This window comes from Carassius auratus, chromosome 15, assembly GCF_003368295.1.
Source record: "Carassius auratus strain Wakin chromosome 15, ASM336829v1, whole genome shotgun sequence".
Taxonomy (NCBI): domain Eukaryota; kingdom Metazoa; phylum Chordata; class Actinopteri; order Cypriniformes; family Cyprinidae; genus Carassius; species Carassius auratus.
The window spans coordinates 20,932,181-20,955,606 of record NC_039257.1 but is presented as its reverse complement, the minus strand read 5'-3'; the positions used below and the strand labels follow the sequence as shown (position 1 = coordinate 20,955,606).

Genomic DNA, 23,426 nt, shown 5'->3' with positions numbered 1-23,426 from the left:
GAAGTAACCCTCTTACAAGAAGAGGAGCTAGAATGGGTTGTGGCAGAGGGGACTCTCTACCTTTTAAGGTAATCAAGTCTTGATCTTAACTCCAAGATGGTCATGTCCCCTCAATGAACATGAGTCATCCACAAACGCAGTCTCAGCGTGCTGAAACCCCAGTTACGTGACACAGCGAACGTGGCCGTCACGAGGAGCCATATATCAACTGCACCCAGAAACACACGGGCAAAATTACATCTTTAAAAGATGCAAACACAACTCGAACTCTTTTAGTAGCTCTTTCAGTGATGCTGAAGTGCTCAGGGGAACATGGGAGCTGAAAGCAGGAAGTTCAGATGAATTGCTGAATCGCGCCGTCACACCAACAACAGTTAAGTCGCTTGTAAACACTCCAGTGAAAGCTGCAAGAGATGTGCTCGGCTCCGAAGTGAAAGCTTGAATGCGAATTGTTTGCACTGCTACTTATATACCCACACAGAGTAGCAGAGGTCACGATGCAAATCCCGCAGACCAAGGTACACTCTTGAGCGAAACCCCATTCGTCAGTCTCTTTCTGACGTAGAACTTGACCAACTGAAAAGGAAGATATTTTTTGTATTTGATGTAATGCAATGTGTTTATGAGGTTTAAGGTAAAATCTTCACAAAATTAATTGTTCTGAAAAGCGAGGTGTGCACTGATTGGCCAGCTATCCAGTGCGTTGTGAGTGGCCGAGTGCCTCACTGTGATGCCGTGTGTCCCAGTGCGACGAGACAATATTGCATTGCATATCGTGCTATGTAAACTTAAAACCATGTCTGCATTTGTGATTGGTGTAGTCTCTACTCTACACTGCTCAAAACTCGCATTTGAATCATCAGTGGCTTTTCTTAACATATTAAAAACTACTTAAAGAACGTGAGACAGAAGCACCAGACTGTCTTTGCAAAGTTGGAATAGAAACAGACACCGGAATTTTTAGGCTGATCTCACAAGGAACAGTCCTTCTACTCTACAAAATGCTCTGCACACATCTGAATATTTGGGTTGAACTGTTCTGAAACATTGTTGTAAATACAAATTAACCACTGATTTCTAGTCGTGTGCTCTTTTGAAAGGCCAAACAAAGTAGCTACACTTTCACAATGAAACACAGCGTCTTTACGACATGGCAGCGGTGGCAACAGTGAGAATATATATATATATATTGGGTTGTGTTATGCAAATCTTCCCACATCGTGACGTAGGCATGTGGGGGCATGTTAGAATCAACTATTTTAGGAGGGAGTAGTTGACTTAACTTTTATAAAGCATATCTTTAGATTTGAGAATTGCAGACAATTGTCTAAAACTTTCACAATCATGCAGATGTTCGGGAAAAATAGCACTTTTGCTTGTGTGATATTGCTAAACTGTATCATACTGTGTAAATAAATTCATATCTTGAATTTTACGGGCATAAACTGCATTCCCATAGGCTACATCACATAGTCAGTCATCATTCTGTATGGATCTGTACAGATCTGGGAGTTGTTTTAATGCTTTATATTCTTTGCATATTATCACACCAAATGAAATTAAATCAGTCCTAGAAATAACACTAGAGAAATATACAATTCAGTCATGAAACTCTTGGGAGCAGCTGATTGGTTTACTTAAAGCCGAAAGCTTCATCCAGTCATTTGTTCTATCTACGTCACCTACTCATTCCTCACTCTATCGAATCAGTTCATTGCAGCGCGCCATGGCATTTCACTAACCCTCCACCTCCCCCAGCACCACCTGTCTAGATCTGCTAAATGTTTTTCCATTTGCAGCAGTCTAAATTCAAGTCACTGTTTCATTTGCATTTCAGTATCCTCACCAGTATTCCTGTATCCTTATCCCTTCAGCAGAAGCAGTAGCGTAGCAGATCTAGTCCACAAAGACCAAGCCTATGTACATTCCATGCTTACATATAAGCATCTGATACACTGATACTGTATTTCAGTCATTTATTACTGTTTGGTTTTTGTGTGTGTCTGTGTGTCCATATTTGCAAATGTCTGTAGCTGAAGTTCAGAGAAACTCCTCCTTAACAGCAAACATAAGCAGACTCTACCCCTCCTTTTCCTCTTCACTTGCACTCCATTCCTACTTTCTGACGGAGAGTTTTAACCTTCATCTGCTCTGGAGTCTTGCAAGGAGCCACTTCATCTGGGAAATGTCACCATCTCTGATCTGAGAAGAACTGGGGCTGCAACGGTCAGCCAATGCAGAGACGAGGAGAGAGAGATCCAGGAAGGAAACTACAGGTGAGCAGAGAGAAAGAGAAAGATGAGATGCCAGATAACTCAGAAGAGACATAGTCACCATGAGGTCAGACTCCAGACAGCATGCTTCATTAGGCATTAATTTATGTGATTTTTAATTATTAACTGAAATAATGTTTACCCTGCACTGACAAGCTTTCTTGAGAAAGGAAATATGAGTTTCTTAAACTGACATCAACATTTTGAACTGTGACTCATTCACTAAAATTATCCTGCAGCAGAAAATCCCTAAATCCCATATGCTTACATTGTACTTTTCTGATGATCATTCCTTCATCTTTTCTAACTGATCTGACTTAGTTTTTTTATGTAGTGGATGTTCAAAAATCCCCCAAATCCCTCAGACTTTCCTTGATGTTTGTCAGTAAAGTGTACATAATCCTCAGACTATAAAGGTTTTTAAACTTTTCTTAAAGGCTTCGTCAAGCTAGCATTTTCAGTTTGTATCTGAGATATATAAGCAGCGGCTTCTGTATATTACTTTTAAATAGTTTTGTTCGAAGTGTATGATGAATAAATACAAATATGGGGAAACTACAGAGCTTTTCTCTTGTATGACTTGAGGGTTTAAATTCCACAGACGTGAGGGAGTAGTTGACTCTTAACTTTTATAAAGAATGTATCTTTGGATTTGAGAATTGCAGACATTCTGTGCCTTTCAATCATACAGGTGTTCGGGAAAAATAACACTTTTGTTTGTGTGGTATTGCTAAACTGTATCATACTATGTAAATAAGCCAAAAATCAATAGAGGTATTTTTGTCGCCATCATATCTTGAATTTTAGGGGCATAAACTGCATTCCCATAGGCTACATCACATAATCATCATCATCATCAGTCAACATTGTTATCATCCTGTATCATGTTTGTCAGCAACTGCATTAATATTAGTTGATGTAGCTGTACAGATCTGGGAGTTGTTTTAATGCTTTATTTTCTTTTGAATTCTACAGATGTGAAGTCACACACACCTGACACTTAATTAAAATTTTATTTTATTTTATTTTATTTTATTTTATTTTATTTTATTTTATTTTATTTTATTTTATTTTAAGTTTAGTTTTAATCATTGATTCCAAAACACAATGTTGTTCAAAAGTCACTCTGATATTATTAAAATCCTGATTTAGACCAGGTTTTATGTTGTAAACAATTAAAAGATGTTACAAAGAACTTTTGTTTTACAATGAATAATAATAATAATAATAATAATAATAATAATAATAATAATAATAATAATAATAATAATAATAATGATGATAATAATAATAATAGCGAGTTGACAAAGCAACATTTTTAATTTACATATTTGTTAATTTTAGTTTAGTTTATATACTCCATTTTATTTTGTCCTTTTTAGGACAAAGAGAGTGTTTTGTTGAAATGCAGTAACACTCATAGATTTTGTATTTCTAAATCTTCCAGTTATATGGAATATATTCGTTTTCTGAAAGTGTCTGTGCTGTTGTTTATGATGGTTCTCTCAGGGACTCCAGGCTGTTTGGGGAGCTTTTCTAAGTACACGGTGCACATCTTTAATTGGGTTATTTTATGCTCAGTGTTTTCTCTTCTGCATTCATGAATTAGTCATCTCACTTTATCTACATAATGATGTTAAATTATGTTAAATGGTTTTAAACTTTTGGCCAATATAGTGTACATGCCAGATTTAGTGTTTTTGGTCCTTTATATTAAAATAATAACTGAATCATAGCACCATGTTTTAAAGAGAGACAGAGGATCCTCAGATTGGAGGTCAGAAAACACAGAGGTTAACTGGCTGTTTTGGGATAATGATGAAAAGGAAGAAGAATATAGTGGAGGACAACGCCACGCTTATCTCCCTGTCGGACCATCCTGAACAAGCCTATGGGAGCATGGAGGTACACAACTGCCTGGGTTTTATATAAAAGCAAATCAATCAAATTTTATTTGTATAGCCCTTTTAAAGATACAAATAGTTACAAAGCAACTTCACCAAAAATCTTATGTTTCTATAATATTAGTAGTAGCTTATCAGTGGGCACTCATTTGGCAGAAATATATAGAAAAATCAATTTAAAGACATAATCAAACACAAGAAGAACTATTAATAGCAATTCTTATGATGCCATCAAACAAAATTGGGTAGTTCTGTATGTTGTTTCAGGGTTGGCATCATCTGAGGACCTCTGCAAGTAAGTGCAGGTTGTTTACAAACTCATCAGAGCTTACAATGAGAGGAAGCTAATTAGTGGTTAACAATGCAAGACAAGCATGCCAAATTTCCTCACATCGCTCCACCCGAATAACCCTGATAAAACACATCATAGGCATGTCCTTGTAAAGATTTTCTCGTACGCATGAATGTCACTTCTTGTGCATATTGATAATGGATATGTCTGCATGTTCTTCACAGACGTGTGCTGCAGCTCAGGAAAACAAGAATGTGTTCAGTGATGGGGTCACCCGGATCGGTGAGTATGGGGAGACCAGCACATCAATCAAAACCACTTCTGCGTCTATCAAAAAAAAAAAAAAAAAGATTTGCAGATCTTTATTTAGTCATTTTGAGAAAGGATTGGTCCAAAATATATTTTTTCTTACAATATTTCCCATGTGTTTCCTGTAATAGATTCATCTGCATGCGAAACTATCAATGTTTGATAAATTGATATTACATAAGAAGTGAGTGCATTTGATAAATATGAAGTCATCACTGTGAATGTGTGGTCAGATTTTGTCTTGGTTTGGGAGGAATCTGTCAACCCCCTGAAGTCGGCAGAATCAGATGAAGTATCATCCGGTTCCTCGAGTGACACTCACAGGAAGTGGAGGACAGAGTTTCTGTCCAGACTCCAGACCGCTGGCCTTCATCAGGAGATGGTATGTAACTTTGACTACATTTTCATGGATTTAAAATTCTGTTGAGTCCAAATACAATTTGTGCAGCCTTGTAGAAAAAGAAGTACACTTAGCATACTTTTAAAAGTACTGTATGTTAAGTGTACTCATTTTGGAAATAATATATGCATACTTTAAAAGCATATGTGACCCTGGAGCACAAAACCAGTCTGAATTCTCTGGCTGGGGCATATTTTTAGCACTAGCCAAAAATACATTGTTTGGGTCAAAATTATTGATTTTTCTTTTATGCCAAAAATCATTAGGATATTAGGTAAAGATCATGTTCCATGAAGATATTGAGTAAATTTCCTACCATAAATATATAAAAAATATTTTTTTTGATTAGTAATATGCATTGCTAAGAACTTTTTAGCACTCTCAGATTCCAGATTTTTAAAAAGTTGTATCTTTATATGTAATAATTTAATAATTTCTTCTGTTGTTTTATGGATTGGCTAAAGTGTTTTGCTGAATGGCTTGACAAACATTAATGGGAAACTAAAATATACTTTACAGTCATTTCTGTTGAAACTTGTGTGGTATGTATTTAACTACATTTGTTATTACACATTTGAAGATGAGAAGATGTAGATGCAATACATGTGCTTTAATATACTAGTCAACAGATGAAAATGTACAAAATAAGGCATGATGTTTTAAAATGTACTATAAAGTCAAAATTTCAATTTGAATTTTATTACAATGTGCACTATTTAAAGGTTTACTTAAGTGTGTTAAGAAACTGTCACGAAGTCATTTTATTTCATTAATATTATCTGCAGGTTTATATATATGTATATATGTGTGTATATTTATATTTGTAAATGTAGTCATGTTGAATTAACTAAATGTAGGAATTACCGCTTTGAGTTTTCTGAATGTTGTCTTAAAATATTTTCTTTAAGGATGCTTTAAAATATTTAAAGAAGCATCAACACTTGTGCTCTTTTAAAGAACCAAAATCAGATCTTTTTAGTTGCCCCGAACCAGTCTGTCTGAAAGAGCACTTTCTAATGCAGATCGAGGTTTGAGCTGATCTCTGTAGGAATATGGATCTCAAGGGCCATAGTTAAGATCTAATGATCTAATGTAATGTCTTTCTCCTGCTGTGAGTGTGTCTCAGAAAGAGGTTGTGCAGGGGAAAACAAAGACTACTTATGTCCTTCTGAGTGCGCCCTGGAAGGTACTGTGTTATTATGCAGAGGAGATCAGTCTTCGAGTGCCATTACAGGTAAATCACACCTGATCTTTTGTATAATAAAGTAAACGATATACTCAGTATCTTACTGTATCCTCTATTGGGTGTTTTCAGGTTGTGACAACTCCAATATCAATTTGGTCTGAGAAGATCCTAGAAAAACTGCACATCCCAAACATAATGGCACAAGGTGTTCCCAACCTTCCGCCGGACTACTACACCTGCCAGTTCCGCAGCAATAAACTAGAGAGGTACTGATCCAAAAAAGGGATCTTTCTTTTCAAAATCATCTTGTTTTTTGGGGGGTCTACTGGTCCTCAAATTAACATTAGTCGTGTTTTCATCCAAAGTTTACGAATTAAACACATACTGAATGTGATCCAATCATAGTTTACTGTATTTTGATGTGTTCTTACCGAAAAAAAAAAAAAAACAATGCTGTAAAAATTTGAATAAAAATATGTGGAGGGAAACTATTGACAGGCCCACTTCAAGAATATGCACCTCGACACAATTTAACAAGTTGGCGTTTTGTAAACAAAGGAAGTGAGCTTAAAAAACAGTAAGACATGTTCAAAGAGGATCTGAGTCTGTCATGTAACATGAAGTCCATACACTTTAGTGTTTGCAGAGAGTCAGCACCTCCTTAAAGACAAACACTTCACACACTCCCAACACACACTTATGCAAAGTACTTGCTTCCTGTGTCAAGTGACCCATATATTTACTCACACACACACCTACAAACTATTTTGTGGCCCAAGGGTTAAATTGTACACACACACACACACACACACACACATACATACATATATATATATATATATATATATATATATATATATATATATATATATATATATATATATATATATTAATAAAAAGTATCATTGGTTAAAATGTAACTAAAATTATTTAGCAATATTTTCAACAAGTTTAAGTTTTCCCTAATAATTTTTTTTTTTTTTTTTTTTAAGTTAGTGTTATTGTTTGGCGAAGAGGTCTCATGTAAATATCTTTTGTGTGTGTGTGTGTGTGCATTTTAACTGGAATATTTTACTGTGCATTTCGAATCAAGGTTTTGCATGTATGCACTGTTATAAAGAGTGTTTAATAAAATGCATCTTGTTTAATTATGTTTTTAGGTTTCTTGGTCATGAAAACAAGGATACTTTTTTCAAGACCACACAGAGGCACCAGATAGTGAGTTTTGAGCATTTTCCTGGAATTTGAGGTGCACTAAGATTTTTTTTTCTTTTGCTAAGTGAAATGACCAGTCTTTATACACACATCTGTTAGTGTGGATGCAGCATTGCGTGAAAAGTCAGCACTACCAAATCCAATGTAGAAAGATTCAGAAGCATATTGGTAGTATTTCACAGATGTTCTTCAAGGACAACCATGATGCATGGCATAGAACATCGTTGTAGGCACTGACATTAAATAAAAAAAAAACACTATTCATTGTCTTGCATGTACAAAAAATGGTTAGTGCACTGTACAGTGGACAAAATAATTTTTCTTTCTCTGTTAAGTTCTTCACACTGATCTGTCGGTTTTCTGTAATTTCCTTGTTGTAAAGCTGTATGAGATATTAGCCAGGACTCCGTATGGATCATTGAAGAGAGGGGAGGTTGGCATCGGCAGGCTGGTTAGTGAGCACGTTCTCACTGCTGCTTTTCCTTTACATGAGGTACAGTACGAGTCTTCTACATGATATCTGAATAATACTTTAACAAACACACCAATTATGCATGTTTCTCTCTTTGTTTACATGTGTATGCAGCACTACAAACTGACCTCTCTTTATGCATGTTCTTTCATTCTTGATGCATTTTTTGCACCATTTCACAAAAATCAAAGAAAGAAAAAAAGTATTTACAATCTTGTCAATGCAAGCTTTGTTTGATGTTGATTTTGAACAGCTGATGATTTGCGTTCTTTCGTTAGGGTCCATTTGAGATGCCAAAGACTCCAGTAGATCCACAGTTTCTTAACATGAGACAGATCCTGCATCACTACTGGGCTCGCTGGGCTTGCTGGAGGAAGTACCAACCTCTGGATCACATTCGGGAATACTTTGGCGAGAAGATAGCACTTTACTTTGCATGGTTGGGTAAGACAGAACATACATTTAGTTTATACCGAGACATAAAACATGTAAACGTTTTATCTTATATCTATTATATTTTTTTGTATTATTTTATTTTATAATGTTATTTATCTGTTATGATAGTGTTACATTAGTTAATTATGTTGAACTAAGGATGGAAATACTTCTTTAGCATTTTTTATGCTTCGTAAATGTTATTTCGACATTACTAATACATCATTAAAATAAAAATGAGTTGATATTATTTAATGGGCCTGAGCGAACAACAAAGAACAGTAAGTTGTTTTCATTAACTTTTAATAACATTAGGAAAGTCATTTTAGGTGTTGCTCTTCATTAGTTCATGTTAGCTGATGTGTTAGTTGATGCAAAGTGTTACTATTAATAGTAATATGTAGACGATTAAATAATTACTGAGTAGGAAGAATTAATAAAAAATTAAAATAGACTAAATATTAAAAAAGAAACATTTAAGTAAAAATGTAGCAAAAAGCTTGTTAACTAAAACACAGTTTTCATCATAACAGACTATGACTAACTTTCTGTCCTTATTTCTCTTGTCCGTAGGTTTCTACACAGGCTGGTTATTACCAGCAGCAGTAGTGGGCTTTATAATATTTCTATTTGGTATCTGGCTGATGGTAACTGATGTGGCAGCGTGAGTATTATCACAGAATTGTTAATAACATTAATAATATTGCTGTTCTAGCACTGATCCTGACCCTTGACCCCACAGGAAAGAGCTGTGCACCAGTGAAAACACCTTTGTCATGTGTCCGCTATGCAACATCTGCAGCTACTGGAACCTCTCCAGCATCTGCTATACCTATAAGGTGACATTCCTACAAGTTTTTAAATGATGTATAGCATTTTATATAACCTTAAAATAACTTTCTCTGTGAACTATCACAATTTGTTCTTAATATACTTGTTCATAAATGTTCAATAGGCAGGCTTGCTATTTGACAATGGAGGAACTGTGTTCTTCAGTATATTCATGTCTCTGTGGGCCGTCACTTTCCTGGAGCACTGGAAACGCACAAGCTCTATACTCTCCCACCGATGGGACTGCTCCGAATTTGAGGAAATAGAGGTGATTAAATTAGTTACAAAGTGTCTTAACCTTCAATATTTACTACTCCTCAAACATGCTTTACCTCTCTTGCTTTCCATAATATTTCCATTCTGATGTTAGGAGAGGCCAAGACCAGAATTCACAGCACTGGCACCCATGACGGTTCGTAATCCTGTGACTGGGGCTGAAGAGCCCTATTTCCCAGAGACTCAACGACTGAGTCGTACTCTAACTGGTAACATGGTCATCATTCTAATGGTTAGTCAATGGATTTCCATCTCTCAACTGTTGAGAAATTATCTCCAAAACTTCAAAATTATTATCATCATGATTCAATTTTATTCCTTGTGCTTGCAGATTGCCATTGTTTTGATATTCCTAATAGCCATTATCCTGTATCGAACCATTCTAAGCATCATTATCTACAGATCACAAAGTGCCTTCTTCATATTTTCTGTAAGTTTCTTTCTATTTCTTTTTGATACCTGACCAAATTATCTAGATAGCGAATAAAGTTTAAGAAGTGACTGTTGCTCAGGCATCTTTTAGATTTGATCATTTGCATATACATTTGCATGGGCATTTAAATTATCTAACACTTCTATTTGAAGTTACATGATAACCCTTGCGAAAAAGAAGTACACTTTTAATAAGACTACTCACTATAAAAACAATTTACTTAATAAATGAAAAACTGGACTTTAAAGTGCTTTTTTACTTGTGTAAGTATGACTTACTGTAAGTACATCTTTATATATTAATTCACAATTACATTTTATTAAAATAGGGTTAAAGTATACTGAACTATGAATTAAAATTTACTTTAACATCATTGCTATTGAAGCATCATTACTGTATGTGCAGAATCCAAAATGCCTTCTTCATATTTTCTATAAGTTTCTTTCTATTTCTTTTGATACCTGACCAAATTATCTAGATAGCGAATAAAGTTTATGAAGTGACTGTTGCTCAGGCATCTTTTAGATTTGACAATTTGGATATACATTTGCATGGACATTTACATTAGCTTACACTTCAGTTTGAAGTTACATGATAACCCTTGTGAAAAAGAGGTACACTTTTAATAAGACTACTCATTAGTGATGAAAAAGTGCTTTTTTACTTGTGTTAGTAGGACTTACTGTAAGTACATCTGAATTCACAATTACCTTTTATTAAAATAGGGTTAAAGTATACTGAATAAACTAAAATTTACTTTAACATCATTGCTATTGTTTCGGGTCTTTCAACATCATACACCTACACCCAGGCTTCTTAGCCAATGGTGAACAGTCTCCTACTTTTGTCTAGAAGCTTGTGTGGTCCACGGATTGCCACTTTTGATCCACAGCCATTCAGATGCCTTCTCAGCGGGCTCCATGAGGTTCCTGAAGGCTTTTTTCTTGTGTGGTCCTCTGATTGCAGAGTGACTGGCTGGCAAACCTTTGGCAGCCAGCTTCAATAGGCAGGCAGCGGGAATTCAATCTTCTGCTATGGCATTCACCTGCCAACTTCTCATACTTGGCCCTCTTTCTTTCAAAAACCTCTTCAATACAGTCTTTCGAGTCAGTTCCAGTAAAATCACCTGCCTTGATGCTTCTGAAAAGAGGGCCATGTCAGGCCTAAGTGTGGGGATTTAGCTGCCAGTCTCGAGTTGTTGCCAGAAGTCCCCTTGCTGAGAACCTGCTCTATTGTGGTTTCTCTCCAGGCTTGACAAAATGCAGTTGTGTGCTCTGCGGGCTGCTGGTGCTTGCTGAGAGAGATACCTGTGCTGAGGGTTCCTGTGATTACCCTTAACACCTAGTAGTAGCACCACCAATAACATCTCTCTCCCAGGCTTTAGGGCAGCAGCTTAATATGTGTTTCAGGGATCTTCCTTTTTGGCATAGGAATCATGCAGTAGGTGTCTTTCAGGCCCCAGGAGACGAGGTAAGTTGGGCTGGGAGGACATCATAGAGAATATGTCTTTCTCACCCCTGCTTGGAATTCTTCTTGGACCAGTTGATGCCTGTCCTTTTCCCGGGCCTTGTCATATCAAGGTTTATGGTTAAAGCAAAGCCCTGCATGACCATGTTGTCACTGTCCTCACCAGAACACTGTTGTAACGATCGGGACACAGGAGACGAGAGATCCAAGAGCAGTGTGTGTTTATTTGGTAATCCAAAATTCAGAATCAAAACAAGTAGGGGTCATAACCAAAAATCAGTCCAGAAACGAACAAACAAACAAACAGGACCAAGAAACTTGTAACACAAGGAACGCAAGGAATCCAGGTGATAGAAAATAAGGACTCCACGACACAGAGAGAAAACAGACAGGTTTAAATAGACAGGATAATGACGATCAAAGTGAAGACAACTGAGTGCAATTAACAGGTGTGCAATTACTGTGATGAAAGAACAAGGCTTTGTGGGAAATGTAGTGCCTGCGGTGAGGTGCTTACGGGGAAGTGAGACCACTAGTGGACACCCAGGGAAACACAGACCAGACACCGTGACATTACCCCCTCGTCTATGGAGCAGCTACCAGATGCTCCACCGAACACAAAAACAAACCAAGGAACACAGAGACCAGGAGCGAGGTGGACCGGCGGAGGACCAGGTGGAGGGATGGAGGGCCAAGCAACAGAGGGAAACAGAGACAGGAACTGCAAAAAACAAAAACAAGGAGACCAGGAGGGAGGTGGACCAGCAGAGGACCAGGGGGAGGGACGGAGGGGCAGGTAATAGAGGGATACAGAGTAAGGAAGTGCAAAAAACAAAAACAAGGAGACCAGGAGGGAGATGGACCGGCGGAGGATCAGGGGAAGAGTCGGCCATCCCACCGGGAGAGACAGGTGTGGCTGGGGTATCCCACTGAGACCGATGTTGCAGGTACAGTATGAACCCCCAAAAATCAAAGGCCTTCAGCTCATTCATTTCCCTCTCCAGCACGGGGTTGTCTAAACAACCGTTAAAAAGTCTTTCAAGGCCACATCATTATATCCCAGCCCCACCACCAAGGTCTAGAACTCTTGTGCCACACCACCCACCTCATTCCCCCTTTGACGGAGGGTGGTTAATTTAATGAATCTTCTCCTCCACTCCTCCATGCTGGCTGGGGAATGGAGACAAAATCCCACAACGCTGGATCTGATCAGATGGAGTCCTTCTGTAGTGATCGGGACACAGGAGACGAGAGATCCTAGAGCAGTGTGTGTTTATTGGGTAATCCAAAATTCAGAATCAAAACAAGCATGGGGTCATAACCAAAAATCAGTCCAGAAACAAACAAACAAACAGGAACAAGGAACTCGAAAACACAAGGAACGCAAGGAATCCAGGTGATGGAAAATAAGGACTCCATGACACAGAGAAGGGACAAGGCTTTGTGGGAAATGTAGTGCCTGCGGTGAGGTGCCTATGGGGAAGTGAGAACACTAGTGGACACCCAGGGAAACACAAACCAGACACCGTGACAACTGTGCAACAACAGTGCTTCAGCCTGGTCGACTGCCTCCTAGGCCCTTCAGTTCCTACCTGTCCTCACGTCTATACCAGCTGAAGAAGCTTTGGTGTCAATGTACAGCATCACCTCTCCTGCTCAAGAAACCATGAACTCCTCCACCAGGCTACTGAGGGGCAGTTGTATCATGTTCTTACACCCGTACAAGGCTAGGCTGCTGATGCTGCAAAGGAGACCAATGTCTTTTTGGCAGCCTCTCCCCGCTATCTTATCCTATTCACCACCAGGTGGTGATCAGTTGACAGGTCCACTCTTCTCCTTTCTGTGTCCAGAACATACACCCACATGTTCAATGATCAAACACCTTTGGCCTAAAGTGGTCTGGTTCCTACTGCATTTATGAACAAACATGGTGTTTGTTATGGCCAATCCATGCTAAGCACAGCAATCCAATAACAAATCTCCAAATGGGTTCAAGTTCAGCAGGTTGTTTCTTCCAGTCACCCCCTGCCAGGTTTTTCCTTCATCCCCAACTTGCATTAAAGTCATCCAGCAAAACTATGAATTCCCACGGTGGTATGCCTTCCAGGACCCCACTCAGGACCTCCAAGAAGAATGTATACTCTGAGTTGTGGTCCAATGACACAAAATAGTAGTTATGGGAACCTTTCATCTACCAGGCTAAACTCAAACAAAGTGAAGCCATGTTGGGGACTTTGAGTATTCCCACCCTAAGTGACTCCAAAGAAGGAGAGAGTGCAACTTCTATCCTGGAGTTTAGTTCCGGAGCCAGAGCCAGAGCTGTGCATAGAAGTGAGGCCAACTATAGCTAGCTGGTATCTCTCAACCTCCAGCTTCTTCTCCACCAGAGAGTGCACATTCCATATTACTCAACCAAGGTCATTATGGCCTGGTTTCAGGAGAGGGCCCTGGTATCCCTATTCTAGTCTTTTGGCCAGGGTCTCACTTTTATGACTCATTTTTGTCATGGGGATTTTGGGAAGTGAGTATCACTCTTTGTTTGGCCTCTCACCTTGTACAAGTTTGCCCAGGGAGACCTTACCAGGAGTCATGAAGGCACTCAGATCCCTCCCTATTAAAATTATGTTTTCTGTAAGTACAGTTTTTAAAATATATTTAAGTTTTAAAGTACTCTACAATTCATTAATTTAGTATTTGTCAAGTTTTTTAGGTTTTTCCATTCAGCTCCGCCAAACTTGAAACTTTTTTTTTTTTTTTTTTTTTGAAGGACGCAAGAGGACAACTCATCTTTACTGTTTTTATTTTTTTCTGCTGGCAAAGGCTTATCAAACCAATAGTATAAGCAGCACAGATGTTATTTCAGTAGTAGAAGGTGGATAACCTTTAATAATAGACACAAACACAAAATATGCATTCATATAAATAAAGATATTTAATATTTCACATTCTATTGAATTCCACATGAACATGGCGCGAGTCCACGAGGGCGCATTGAGAGGTATTTTTGGGACAGACTCGATCGCCACGCCGGAAATAACAGTCTGGTTGTTTTTTGACAGGAGCTGCAGGTTCGGGGGAATATGCTGTCTATTGTTGTTGTTGTTTTTACCATTGTGTTTGCGAGATGGCTTGTCATGCAGATAAATCATATTTTTGCTTATGCCACCTGGGCATTAGACAATATATACGTGCTTATTTAAATAATGTATACAGTTGTAATAATACATACTGTTCCATTTGAACTAAGATTAAAATTTTAACACATAATAAACATGTGCATGAGTTTCAGATTCATTTACAGGTTTAAATATAAATACTAGGTTTACATATGACTCATTAAAGCCCTGACATTCGGTTTTGTTTATTTAATTAATCATAATGCGATCGTATTATACAACGCGCTATTATTATGTTTGAGATATCAACCACTGGTCGATGATCATAATGTTTGTATAAACTGTAGGTAACAACTGGTAAAATGTACACCTAGGTCATAAAAACCATAATGATACCTACACTTAAATATTTTCTTCTCAGCCATGTCATCAATTACTCTTGAGCGAAATCTTCCTCCTATCCGTTGTCTGATTGGCATTTCGCAAGGATTCCTGGGTAGTTAAAGTATGCGGAGCCTGCATCTATGCGGACTTTGCGGAAGACCACTTCAAGGGTACAAACGGGGTGCTGCTGAGCACACTTCAGAGTGTTAAAATGCTGAATGGGACGGCCTACGGCTCGTAGACTCGGTGAGCACGTGCAATTTTAGTCCACGAGACCAAAAGTCTACATGAAGTGCGCCATTTGGGACAGGGCCCATGTGCTTTTAGAGGTGCACCATTTTATTGTTCCCCTTGGAAACAGACCCTTATAGCTTCCATCTCAGCAACAGTGGCGTAGCCAGGGGAGGGGCCATGGGGGCACTGGCCCCTCCTGAAAACGGATTGGCCCCCCAGTGTGCCCCCACCCTTCTACTTGTCTGTCACTCACAAATTCAAATTATAATCTTTCAGCCTATTAAATAACTCATGATTGCGTCGCGATGCTTCTCAACGAGGACCAAGAATAGCGAGCTGCTGTTTTCCAATGAAAAAAGCACCTATTTTAAATAGCTTATGTTTTTCGATTAGCGAGTTGTTGCAGTGCAAGAAGTGTTTGGTACCGTTAATGTCTTTCAGTGTTAGACAGACCAGGTTCGATTACAATGTTATCTCCTAGAGCAGACAGATGCTAATCATTATATTTACTATGCTCCTCTGATGCTGAATGTAAAAGGGGTTTACTGCGTGACGATTTACTTTTTTTTTTCGGCCGAACGCGCCGATATAGGCAACAACGCAATTTAAAGCAATTGTTTAAAAAAAACTATAATAGCAATTCTAATAAAGTCATTATTGAATCATGCAGTCGATTAGCGACTTTTTTCACTCAAGTGAGGTGACGAAACAAATCGTGTAATGTTTATCTAACGCTCCACACTTGAGACTTTTTTTTTAAAGTCTATGGGTGTTTTTCTATCTATCTTTTTTACTGGTCAATTTTGAGATTTGGGGCTGTTTGTCTTCAGTAACGTCTTCTTTCAGACTTGTGGTGAAAAAAAAGTCCAAAATACACATATAGGTCTTTATTTTTCTACACCTTTAATCTATTTGCGTCTGTAGATTCCTAATAAATTCAGTTGCCGTTCTAAATCACCATGGTGCTCCGCGATTGCTGTCTGCACCCTGGAAAGCTCTCTCTCTAGCTCTCTCTCCCTCCCTTCACAGAAGTTATTGACAAAACGTCATTTGATGACTCCCAGAAACATTCTCAAAAAAATCATACATAATTATTTAATGCATGATTAAATAGCAAAATAAATAACTTATACTAAAATAACACTGGACTAATTAAGCTATTCTAAACTGTTTTATAGGATCCACATATTTTACATGTTAAATTAAAACTACCTTTTTGAACAAGTAGCTTTCTAACAAAGTATGGATATATGATATTTTTAAATCAATATGCTCAAGATTAATTAGCCTTGACATAAGTAGATTTTGTTTATTCATCAATGCAAATTTACTGCAAATGCTGCTATGCAAATTGAATGGGATGTGGATAATAAACAAAAACATATAATGAAATTATATTAAATTTATATTAGTTATATTAATTAATTAATTGTGTATATATTTCTATGAATTATTAATGTTATTCTGCATTTATATAAATAAGGCTATTATATATATATACATAAGGCTATTATAAATAAATTATATTATTATTATTTGTGAGTTGTACACTATTCATACATTGGATTATTTTATTTATTACAGTTTTTCTTTCACTTTTGTAAAGTGAAAAGTTAATACAAATTGCATTTGATTTTTTTATTTATTTAGAGCAGTGAATAACTGCTATTAAAATATAATAGGGTATCACTGTTTATTACTGAGTTTAAAGGTTACTGAACTCTTGAAATGATTTGGATATACAGTTCAAACAACACAAGATTGGCCCCTCTGTATTAATCGTGGCCCCTCTTGTGCCCCCCAGTTGAAAAAATCCTAGAATCGCCCCTGCTCAGCAACCACACTGCACTGCCCTCTGCAGTAATTTATTGATCTTCTTTTTTCACAAGCAATGTTCCACAATGCAAAAGTTCTTAACCTAGATGTAACAGGCTAACCTGTCTAGGAGCAGCATAAAATTTGCTCAAAATTTCAAAAAAGTCTTGGAATATAGTAAATTTGGTAGGTTTTGCATTCAAGATTAGCCATATTTGCCAACTAGCTTGGACAAGCTAGAATTTACCTACAGTACTATAATTGAAACATTTTTGCTAACATGTTTTTTTACTAACATTTAAAGTTGATTTAAAATAATTATTGTTTAGATCAGATATTCCAGCACAATTTTTACATAATAATTTACTTACTAAGAGAGCTTTTCCACCCCATAGGCTGGAAGGATAGCTAGCCTTACTGGTTCTATGCTAAATTTGCTGGTTATTCTGTTGTTGTCACGGCTCTACACTTACCTGGCCCAAATTCTGACACGATGGGGTAAGCTATTTTTTATTTGCACATACTATTTTGGTGTTTCTTTATGCAACAGCAAAGTATTGTCTACTTCCGTCTATTAGAAATGCATCGCACCCAGACCAAATATGAGGACGCGTTCATCCTCAAGGTCTTCATCTTCCAGTTTGTCAACTTCTACTCATCACCTGTTTACATAGCTTTTTTCAAGGGCAGGTGGGTAGCCATGCTGTACACTTGAATCAATATGAATGAAGATTCAATATTCATCTAATATTTGATCTGTTCTACAGGTTTGTTGGATATCCCGGAAACTATAACACACTCCTAGGAATCCGAAATGAGGATGTAAGTGTTTACATTGTTGGAATAAAACACAATTTCAGCCATATCTAAATATGCAATTTTGCCATATTTTCCCCACGACAATAAAATGTGACAACATGTCCAGATTCTGGAATATAAATAACTCTTAATTTAAATAACTTAACTTGGTTCTGTCTTGTGTTATGTAGTGTGGTGCCTCTGGATGTCTCATTGAACTAGCTCAAGAGCTGTTAGTCATCATGGTAGGCAAACAAGTCATCAGCAACATCCAGGAATTTGTCTTGCCGTAGGTCTTAATGTTCAATGTATTTTCTTAAAAAGCTTGTTTACTCATTGTTATATATGAAGAATTAGGGCCAATATTCACCCCTGTCTTTCAAACAGTAAATTAAAGACATGGTGGCACAGGAGGAAGCTGAAGCCAGCTCCCAGTAAGGAAGTGATTGATGAACCAGACAGTGAGCCAGAGCTCAGCCCATGGGAAGCAAACTATCAGCTGCTGGTGTGTGAGGGGCTGTTTGATGAGTATCTGGAAATGGGTGAGTACTTATGTCTCTTGAATAGTAAATAATTTCTAATGTCCCAGTTTCATGTTTAAAATCCCAAGTTCTATTATGTTTTTTATTCTTATTGTTGCCTCTAATTTTGATTACATTTATAGTATGCTTGTTTTCTCATCTGAAACACAATATATATTACCATCATATCAAAAACTACACATTTGGTGGCTTTCAAATCAAATGCTATTGCTGTTCAACTCGGATCAAAGGCTGATTTTGATCTCTTTATCTTGTCAGTTTTGCAGTTTGGCTTCATCACCATCTTTGTAGCAGCCTGTCCCTTGGCTCCATTGTTTGCCTTGATAAATAACTGGGTGGAGGTGCGTCTCGATGCCCAGAAGTTTGTGTGTGAGTACCGCAGGCCTGTTGTGGAAAGAGCACAAGACATTGGCATCTGGCTGACAATCCTAAAGTTCATCTCCTACCTGGCTGTCATCAGCAATGTAAGTGTCTTTGTCATTTATAGTGAAAATTTGGGACCAAGCACAAATAGAGACTAGAACTGTGAAAAGTTATAATGTCTCTCCACCCCTCTAGTGCCACCAGCTGTATATTCATTACTTACATAGATTTACCTTTAGCTAAAAATGTTTAAACCACTGTTCAAGAAAACAAAGAGCCGGTGGGATTAGTACTTCTGCTTATCAGAGGCTACAGTTACTTGTTTCCCCGAACACAAAAGAAGTTAAATTTACCCTGATCTTTCATCACCCCACCCCAACCGCCTCTTAATGGATGTTTTTTTTTCCTTCTGTAGCATTATTGAGAGTTTGAATCTTCTGTGATAGTTGCATATGAGTCCCTCAGATTTCCTCAGTGTGAAAAGATGGATCTCAAAATCAGACAGTCATTGTTGGAAAGAGTTCAAATACACAAAAATGTCTCAAAACCAAATAATTTGTGGGATTTTTCTGAAGAACAGCAGGCAGTTTAGCTGTGGATCATTCAGGGAACAACACAGTATTAAGAATCAAGGGGATTCTGAACCAGGTCATTTATTTATAAATTCAACTATTATTTTCTCTTGTGGACTATATGTAAGCATATTTTTATGTGAAATATCTTATTCAGGTCAGTACTAAATAAACAATAGCATCCTTTTTGTATGATCCCTCTTATTTTGGTAAAATAATTAACATTCTGCAGATTTTGAAAGAGGGATTTAAACTCAATATTAAACACTTTGACTTGAAAATGTGTTCCACTACAGATTAAAGATTAAATGCTGTAAAATGTAATCTGTAATATATTTCCGTAATGACTCAAGGTGAGTTATGTTATCTAAATAGTTTAAAATACTTTTATATATGCTACTCCAAAATGGGTGTATTTTTTATTAACAAGTATAACATGGTTTTAGTGGGTCTTAAAAAAAGTTTTAAAAGACTTAAACAAAAGTCTTAATTGCCCATTCTACAGATTAGGGCCTTATAAATTTCTTAAATCAGAGCAGTCTCAATTGCAGAAAGTCTCAAATTCATAAAGTCATGACATTAAATGCACTGCAAAAAATAAATAAATAAATAAATAAATAAATAAATAAATAAATAAATAAATAATAATAATAATAATAATAATAATAATAATACATTAATTAATTAAATTAATAATAATACATTGTTTATTTGTGTGTTGTTTTCCAAAATTTCTAAACATCATAAAATCAAGATGAATTGTTTACTCTAGATGCTAATTCTTTTTTTCCCCTGAGAAATCCAACAAAATCTTATACTTAAAATAAAAACAAATATCTTTAACTGGGGTATGAAAACTTATTTTCCCTTTGAAATTTTAACAAACATTTTTAGCAGTTTCTCAGAAATCAAGTCTTTTTAAGTAAATGTGTCTTGATTTGAAGAATCACTTTAAAAGTTAATTATATATTGTATTGATTGGGAGCTGATATTCAATGCATAAGCTTTTTTTTTTTTTTTTGCTTTCTTTCTTTCTTTCTTTCTTTTTTTAAATTAATGATTGAATTAACTGAAAAGCACTGGAGATCTGACGGAAGTTCCTATGTGTTCCATTAAATTTATTTAAAAAATTTTGATTTTAAAAAGGTCTTTAAATTTTTTTAATTTTCATAAAACCTGCAGACTGCGTTGCATCTCAAGGAATTGTTTCAAGGTATCTTTTTATCAAATGTCTTAATGTTTCTTTTGACTGGACACTTATTTTAAAAACCTTTTAATAATGGCTCATACTGGGATCAGTGCAAGATCACTTAAGTGCATCGCTGAGATAGAATGTTGCCCTTCAGTAATCTAATATTGTATGATATATTATATTAAATGAAACAAATGATAGTAAAACTCAAAGTAATCCATTCAATAATTGAAACTGAACAAATGAACAACTGAACAGGGTTGAGGCAGGGCATTTTTGGCACATTTCTGGGCTCAGTCTTACAGTGTGTGTGCTATTGTTCTGCCATCACTGTTAGTCTGATCAACACTGAATCGTTAGCTCGTTTACAGCGTTTGACGTCCACAAATTTCAGTCCAACATCAAGTTAATTAGACAGGCCGCATGTCTTGATTGATGCTTTGTTCTTTTGCCAGGCTTTCCTGATTGCCTTCACGTCAGATTTCCTGCCGCGGCTCTTTTATCGCTACACTACAGGCAGCATGAGAGGATACATCAACTTCACCCTCGCAGTGGCTCCGGCAAACCTCACCCAGAGCCCCGTCACATGCAGGTGAAGATCAAACTGTTTCTATAATGCACTACTGCTCCAGAAAGATCTGGTGTTAGTTGACTCTTCTGCTTACCAAAACTGCATTTATGTAATAAAAATAGAGTCACAGTTTTCAAGTTGCATATTATCAATGTTGAAAACAATTGTGCTGATTTTCATTATTTTCAGAATTATTGGATGGAAAGTTTGAAAGAACAGCATTTATTTGAAATAGAATAGAGATTGAAATAGAGATTTGTTACGTTTAAAATAGAGTGTTTTTTTCAGTCACCTTTGATCAATTTAATGCCAAACAAAAGTATTAATTTATTTACAAACAAAAAAAACCTCTTAGTGAGCCAAAACCTCTGAATTATAATGTACATTTTTTGTAGTGTTTTATAAAATGGATTGTGCATACAAAGATGTGCCACTCTATGAAACACCTAGATATCACTCCATTAAATAGCAGAAATTCTGAGATATGTATAAGGTCAGTAAAGATAAAGAGGCTGATAAAGATTTTTTTTTCAGATATCGAGGCCTCAGAGATGAGAAAGGACAGCCCACACAGGATTACTATCATTTGCTGGCCATTCGACTGAGTTTCGTCATTATATTTGAGGTGCACAGTCTAGTATTATTTTGGACAAACATCCTTTGTTTTGTCAGTTTTGCACATACATTCGTTCTGAAAATGGGTCCATGATGTAATTTTCTACGGAAACAAATTAGTACAGTGTTTAAAATGTATTTAATTTAATTTAATTATGAAATCACTACTAAAAAGTAATATACATTTTATATACTGTATATGTTTTTTCATTTTTTTATATAAAGTGGCTTACCATTTGATTTGAACACAATTTTAAACATTTATGTTGTTGTTGTTGTTGTTATTTTCTCCCCCTCAGCATGTAGTTTTACTGATTGGGCGTATTATTGACTGGATGGTGCCAGATATTCCTGAGGAAGTGGAAATTAAGATCAAACGAGAGCATTACATGGCCAAAGAGGCACTGGCTGAGAATCAGGTGACTTTAGCCTATAATAGATGGATGCTATTGTTATGAAATATATATATATATATATATATTAGAATTAATAATAATAATAACCAATTCTAATCTAATAATTTAAGCATTAAGCATTTAGCCTTTTTAAAGCAAGTGTTTTTCTCTGTTCATCTCAGTCTTTGAGTAGAACTGTCCTGGAGGAGATGGAGAAGCAGGTCTCTGAGCTGCGACACAGAGGAAGAACATCGAGTCCTATCAATACCTCGTCTCCTGAACCCGAAGCCTGACACTCGGATATCTGACCATATTTATATACTGAGCTGGCCATTCTCTATATGTATAGATGCTTTTCTTTTTAAACTGAACTCTAAAGGCATTATGAAATAATGGTTCCCTGCATCTTTATATGAACGCTGTCTTAAATTACACAAGAATCAACCACTGTGTCTCACTTTATTAAATATGTTAAAAAACAGTATGCTGAACATACTTGGGTTTTAGAAATGTCCCTAAATCTTCTTGTGCATAGAGTAAGTGAACTGAGACATTTCAGACGGATGAATGTAACAGTAGTTCCCTCTGTTGGTCAAAGGATGATAAATGATTAAAGCAGGCTGAATTATGTCATTTGCTTGTTGTTGTTTTTAAAATGTATAACTATTGATGATACACACTTTGGAGGAAAACGAATGGTCAAACAGGTTATCTTAAGTTATAATTCAGTATAACTCATAGGACTGTAGCCCATTGCAAATACTGATCTGTGTATTCTTTAAAGATCATGACTATTAAGCAAGTTAAATATAAGAAATAAGAGTAATAAACAATGTTTGTGTTGTATTTTAGGCTCAGATGACAACAGAAAGACCTTTCCTGCTTACTGTTTATTTAATATTGAAGAGTTTCCCGCTTTCAGTGTGTGAATGATCAACTTTAACAAGACTAAAGCTCATTGTCTTTCATCTCAAATATAGTAAAATAGACACTGTCACACAATTTGTATTGGTTTTACTGGTTATGTTGGGACTTGTATTGGTTTTAATGGAAAATGTAATGAACCTTGTTGTCTTCTATAGGTGGCTTGTTAAAACCAATAAATCCTAATGGAATATGTCCCAAAAACACACTACAGATGTTTTTTTTTTTCTTCTTTTTTTTAAAACGGCACCAGATTTATTAAACAGACACATTCAGTACTGACACGTTTTGAAAAGACATTCATATACATAAAAATGATTTATGAACAATAATTTTTCTTTCTTTCTTGCTTTCTTTCTTTAATTTCATGGTCTCTGTGACTGTCTTTAAGCCTATGAAACGTGTCTATTAA

The 23,426-nt window shown here is 36.4% G+C and overlaps 1 protein-coding gene across 1 annotated transcript; it reads left to right on the top strand.

Moving 5' to 3' along the window:
- The first annotated feature begins 1,861 nt into the window (after positions 1 to 1,861).
- Positions 1,862 to 23,220, top strand: LOC113115357 (anoctamin-7-like). The gene is made up of 24 exons (XM_026282879.1): positions 1,862 to 2,276; positions 4,025 to 4,178; positions 4,694 to 4,751; positions 5,012 to 5,160; positions 6,305 to 6,412; positions 6,494 to 6,630; positions 7,525 to 7,582; positions 7,962 to 8,072; positions 8,330 to 8,495; positions 9,060 to 9,150; positions 9,229 to 9,325; positions 9,442 to 9,585; positions 9,688 to 9,825; positions 9,925 to 10,023; positions 17,438 to 17,540; positions 17,621 to 17,732; positions 17,810 to 17,864; positions 18,032 to 18,129; positions 18,228 to 18,382; positions 18,641 to 18,846; positions 20,965 to 21,101; positions 21,615 to 21,705; positions 21,995 to 22,114; positions 22,273 to 23,220. The coding sequence occupies exons 2-24, from the start codon at positions 4,089 to 4,091 to the stop codon at positions 22,381 to 22,383; spliced, it is 2,634 nt and encodes an 877-aa protein (XP_026138664.1). The 5' UTR covers positions 1,862 to 2,276; positions 4,025 to 4,088; the 3' UTR covers positions 22,384 to 23,220.
- Positions 23,221 to 23,426: the final 206 nt, after the last annotated feature.